The sequence below is a fragment of the Anarrhichthys ocellatus genome, unplaced genomic scaffold (assembly GCF_004355925.1).
Source record: "Anarrhichthys ocellatus isolate YVR2014 unplaced genomic scaffold, GSC_Weel_1.0 scaffold62, whole genome shotgun sequence".
In the NCBI taxonomy this organism is placed as follows: domain Eukaryota; kingdom Metazoa; phylum Chordata; class Actinopteri; order Perciformes; family Anarhichadidae; genus Anarrhichthys; species Anarrhichthys ocellatus.
Window position 1 is genome coordinate 825584 of NW_022280092.1, and position 5557 is coordinate 831140.

Sequence of the window (5557 nt, forward strand, 5' to 3'; positions counted from 1 at the left end):
AATGTTCTTGTCCTATATCTGTGCATACAGGTAAGCTGAATGGTAGCCACCTGTCAGCAGTGCACATGGCTCTAAGTGCGGTGAACCTGGCGGAGTGTGCTGGCTCCTGTCTGCCTGTAGCCAGTCTGGCTGAGGTCTACGTCTCTGCAGCTCTCCGGGTCAAAGCCAGCATGCCCAGGATCCTTCATTTCACCTCCGTAAGTCCCCTCAGTTGCTTATGCACAACCGTCTCGCTCAGCCATTTATATTGTGCAAATGCAATATTTTGTGAGTTAGAAACATAGTTGTTAATGAACCCGGGACTTGATTCTGTCCACTTTCGACTTATTTAAGACGTGAGAGTGAAGAACTTATCTTAACTTTTTACTCTGATAGCGAGTGTTCCTGAGCAGCGCCCGCCAGGCGTGCCTGTCTTCCAGTGGCAGTGTGCCTCCAGCTATGCAGTGGCTGTGTCACCCACTAGGTCACCGCTTCTTCGTGGATGGGGATTGGGCTATTCGCAGCACTCCTAAAGAAAGCATCTACAGCCAGGCTGGCAATACTGGTCAGTGCAGACGAAACGCAGTACCCCAAACCCCTGTGTAGGTAGATGCACATTGAGAGGCAGTAGTATGTTAATGGTCTGTTAATGGTCTTCTTACAGTGGACCCTCTGGCCCAGGTGACTCAGGCATTCAGGGAGCATCTCCTGGAGAAGGCTCTGTACTGTGTGGCCCAGCCTCACGAAGAGAAAAGCCCCCGCCAGGGAGAGGGGTGAGGGAACAAAACACACTTCACAAATAACTGTTTTTGATCATTTGTCTAGCGACAAACGGATTGATTTGAAAATGTCGTTGTGTGTTCATGTGGCGGCAAAGTAACCATTCGCTGGGTGCCTCTCCTCAGGGAGTATGCTGATGCCCTGGAGTACCTCCAGCTGTTGATTAGTGCGTCAGATGCAGCTGGTGCCACCTCCCAGTCCTTTGCTATTGGCTCCAACATGGCCACCGTGACCGGTAAGTCCTTTCTGTCACCAACTCATTTCTTTGTCTGAGAAGAAAGAAACCAACTGCTGTAAAGACACTTTGTCTTGAACATTAGGGAAAACTCGAGGCCCTTTTTTAATGGTAGAACATCAAAAGCATTAAAGCCAATTAATGGCAGCAGTTTCAAAAACAGCTTCTACGTCAAGACATTCAAATGTAGATTTGGGCTCCTTACTTTATTACTAGGTGTCTTTTGAGAGAATTGCCTTCGCCTTTTCCCGCATCATTCAGTCACCTGTGACTCAATGTGAAGCACTGAGATAAAGTTAATTTTTTTATACTTTTGAGATTGGGTGGGGTGATTTCCACCGGGTTGACTTTCACCCTCCCACCACTTCCCTTTTGTCCTCACTGATCACAGATCTGAGCGAAAGGGGTTTAGGTGAAAGGGAGGCATCCACTAGATTGCTTCATCTATCTTCAGCGCTGTCAAATCGGTGATCACCTTGAGAGGAGGGAGGGAGGGAAAGGGAGACTGTGCGGGGATTTTAATAAGAGACTTTTCTTGGCAGAGCCTCAGGTTGCTCACAGTATTAGAAGTGAGTGTGTGTGTGCGTGTGTGTGTGTGTGTGTGTTGCCCAATGTTAAATGGAGTAGTTTTCCCTCATGGGGGAGTCGTCAAAATGGCTGCTTTCTCTCAGCATGTTGCGACTATGCCAGAGGGGAGAAACAGATTGATTCAGAGGTCAAAATACTGACAACAGCTGTGTGCGTGTGTGTGTGTGTGTGTACACTCTCATGCATGTTAAATGTGAAAGTGGGCAGTGGGGGATTCAAATATTTGCTTGTTTGTTTGTTTGTTTGTTTGTTGTTTGTTTGTATGTCTGTGGGTGTCTCGCCTTTGACTGTTGTTCCAACTTCCAGGCTGTGACCCTCACTCCAAGTGGTGGTCCTCCGTCACTGTGGTGATCATCAACTGGCTCCAAGGAGATGACGCCGCGGCCGAGAGACTGTATCCGACTGTCGAGCACCTGCCCCGCAGTCTGCAGACCGCAGAGTAAGTTGGACACACATACACACTGGAACATCTGCAGCCAGACTAAAACTGTGTTTCATAACCTTTTGTCTGCAGAGGACAGACACACATTTCCACTTCTTTAACCTGTGTCCTCTGTGTCTTTTTTTTCGCCCTCGCTCTGTCAGGAGTCTTCTGCCCAAGACGTGTCTGAACACATTCAGGGCTGTGCGAGCTCTGCTGTCCAAGCCAGAAAACTGCCAGCTGAGTCTGAGTTACAGCGACAAGGCCAGCGCCCTGCTCCGAGACAGCCTCAACCTAGGACCACACTGCCACAGCTCCGGTTTAGACAAGGTACACACACACACAGACACACACAGACACACACAGACAGAGGCGAGAACTTGCAGATTTGTGCGCATTAAAGTGAAGTTTTGTGAGAGCGACAGCATCTGCATTCAAAATGTGTTCTAACACATGTGCGTGTATCAAATAGTAAACACAGTAAATTGCCCACACATATTCACTTGAGCACACACACACACACACACACACACACACACACACACACACACTTTACCACAGACTGTGAATCCCCCTGTAGCAGCTCCTCTCTGTGATACTGCGGTGTCCTACCCTCTGGCGTTCAGCAGATGGTGATGCTGCTGGATAGGTAGCCTCACAGTGTGTGCATGTCTACGGCCAGAGCTGTGGTGCATTGTAGTTGCATTGCATGTGTGTCTGAGCCGAGTGCAATGTTCCTGCAGTGCAACACAGAGCTGGGCCACTAACAGCAGAACACACACACACACACACACAGTGGGGATGGAAAGTGCCCTTAGACTTTGAGTAGAGCTCTGTTGTAGTTGGTGCTGGGTAATATCTCTGTGTAATTTGTCTGCTTTTATTCTAATCACTGAATGTTTGTTTTTATTAATGGAAATAATGACCCATATATTTAGTGTGTAACACTATAATGTAATTACCAAGTCAGATTTCACCAAGGAATATTTGAGAATGGCAGCTGAAGTTTGACAAATGAAGTTTTCTCATCTTGTGTATTTCTCTCTCTTTCCCTCTAGGTTGTCCAGTTGCTCTTGTGTGATCTCCTGTTGGTGATGAGAACCAATGTGTGGCGCCTGCAGCAGCAGGGGGCCGGTCCTGCTGGGTCAGGGTCGGTGGGTACCAGCGGCCCGGTGGGGGTCCACCAGGCGTCCCCACCGGAGCTCCAAGGCTTTCAGCAAGACCTCAGTTCCCTACGCAAGCTGGCACATAGCTTCAGGCCTGCGATGCGAAGGGTACGTGCAACAGTATTAATCCCTACGGTTTAGTTGTTTAGCTCATGCAAGTTTTGGGGCTTTCAGTGTTTTGCTGACGTACATTCAATCCTGTTCTCTAATCTTATTGCCTCTCAGTCTAACACACAAACAGACGTCCAGCACAAAGTCATTGACAGACACTCTGGGGATGATTAAAACAAGATGAACACACCTAAGCAGCTCTTGTATTTGTCTGTTTACATTGTCAGGCATTTAAAACCATGACTCAACAAAATGGGACTTACAAATCCCCACTTGGAGGAGATCGACTCACAGGCATCAAGACAGATTCTTTCATGCAGCACATTGCCTGGAAGGGTCAGACACGAGGGCAACACATTAAGGGAAGCACATATCATATAGACATCCATTCTTTTTGTGCACATAATTGCATTGCAGGCAGTCCATGATACAAGTATCTGTTGCAACACAGACAGACAGACACCCCTGAGGCAAGTGTTTAGCAGCGTTGTTCGCAAGGCTTCAAAGTCTCTCTGAGGTGGAGCTGAATGTTATGTATGAGTCATCATCCCTCCTCCTCCTCCTCTACCTCCTCATTACTCTTCCCTCCATCTCTTTCCAGTTGTTCCTTCATGAAGCTACAGCCAGGCTGATGGCGGGAGCCAGTCCCACCCGCACGCATCAGCTCCTGGATCGCTCGCTGCGACGCAGGGCAACGCCCGGAGCCAAGACAGGTGTGTTTGGAGGCACTTATGTTGATTTCATTTGTTTATTTATTTTTTATTTATTTATTTATTCATTATAAGTAATTCTGTCTGCAGGCAGAATGGTTTGATAAGCGTTTTTATAAAAAAAATTTTATAGTGCAAACCATAATTTCCTCAGTTGTGATATTGTCTAGTAATTGTCGTATTTGCTGTTAATGCTTTACCTATTAAACCTAGTGAATGTGGATACATCATTTCTCACTGATGAGATGAGTTCATGCCTTCTGTGTCTGTTGTGTTTTCTCTAGGTATTGTAGGCAGTATGAGAGGCTCTGATACGAGTTAGATTAGCCGGGTATCATCTATAATCCGGTAGCTTTAAAGTAAATTTCCAACTTACTGAGAAACTTCAACTGTGGATTCTGCTTTTCTCCCAGCATCACTTTTTAGATGTAGAAGTTGTAGAGAGCTGAGACACACCGAATGGCTGTAATCAGTAGCTCTAATCAGCTTCTCATTTGTTTTGCCCAATTGTTCTCAACACTTAATCCCATCGGTAATTAAATAAGAAGCCGCTGCAGTCTGATAGGCCGTGTGGCTGGCCGAGGACATCGAAAAGCTCACCCGAAATACCGCACTAATGACATTATTTGTGTGTGCAGAGGAGTGCGAGACGCGGCCCGGCCAGCGGGAGCAGGCAGAGGCCGTGATGTTGGCGTGCCGCTACCTTCCCCCCTCCTTTCTGTCGGCTCCCGGCCAAAGGGTGGGCATGCTGGCGGACGCAGCCCGCACCCTGGAGAAGCTGGGAGACAAGAGGACCCTCCACGACTGCCAGCAAATGATCATCAAGCTGGGCAGCGGCACCACCGTCACCAACAGCTAGATGGAAGGAAGGAAGGTGGGGAGGGGTGCTGAGAGACGTGCATTGACACTGTATATAAAAACATCTCTGAAATACAAAAACACACAGACAAGAAATCCCCACAGAGACACTGCCAGACAGTCTCTGGCTTTCTGGCGTGCAGCTATTGAGCAAATTTATTAAACTATCCAGATTCATATCAAACTGAAAGAATTTTCTTTTTGGACTGCCCCTCATCAGGAAGCACTTGTTGAGTTCACATTCTTGTTGCAATGGATTATCACAAGAATAAAGGAAGTGTACTTAGCGAATCCCCTTGTGAGACTGTGTTGCAGTGCCACAGTTTGACCACAGAGAGGAGCCATCACGTCCTCTTAGTGGACGTTGCAGTGTGACTGATGTGTGTGTGTGTGTGTGTGTGTGTGTGTGAGTGTGTGTGTGAAGCATGACAGAGATACTTGCCCTGCACTTATTCAGTATAGTCCCACCCACGATATTTTCGACATAGATGCACCTTTTTACGGCACGAGTGCTCAGTGGGTTGGAGTGGCGGTCTCCCCTGATTGGCTGCAGAGTGAGGGGGTCTCTTGTTCGTGGGAGGAAAAGGACCGAACTCTGATCGGTCCGACCGTGGGCCTGTTCAGTGTGACGCCGCTCCGCAGGTTGTTCAAATAGTGTTAAAGTATGAATCATGTTTTTACCGGTGATAATCTGAGGAGAGGCGACCCC

At 47.8% G+C, this 5557-nt stretch overlaps 1 protein-coding gene across 2 annotated transcripts in view; it reads left to right on the forward strand.

The window, feature by feature from the left end:
- Nucleotides 1–5195, forward strand: part of srebf1 (sterol regulatory element binding transcription factor 1) — a 12299-nt gene extending 7104 nt beyond the window's left edge. For both annotated transcript variants that reach the window (XM_031872242.1, XM_031872241.1), the window contains exons 11-19: nt 31–197; nt 376–544; nt 644–752; nt 885–994; nt 1889–2021; nt 2168–2333; nt 3062–3277; nt 3882–3993; nt 4629–5195. In XM_031872242.1, the coding sequence (XP_031728102.1) occupies nt 31–197; nt 376–544; nt 644–752; nt 885–994; nt 1889–2021; nt 2168–2333; nt 3062–3277; nt 3882–3993; nt 4629–4849 (1403 nt within the window). In that variant the 3' untranslated portion in view covers nt 4850–5195. The remainder of the gene's footprint in view (nt 1–30; nt 198–375; nt 545–643; nt 753–884; nt 995–1888; nt 2022–2167; nt 2334–3061; nt 3278–3881; nt 3994–4628) is intronic.
- Nucleotides 5196–5557: the final 362 nt, after the last annotated feature.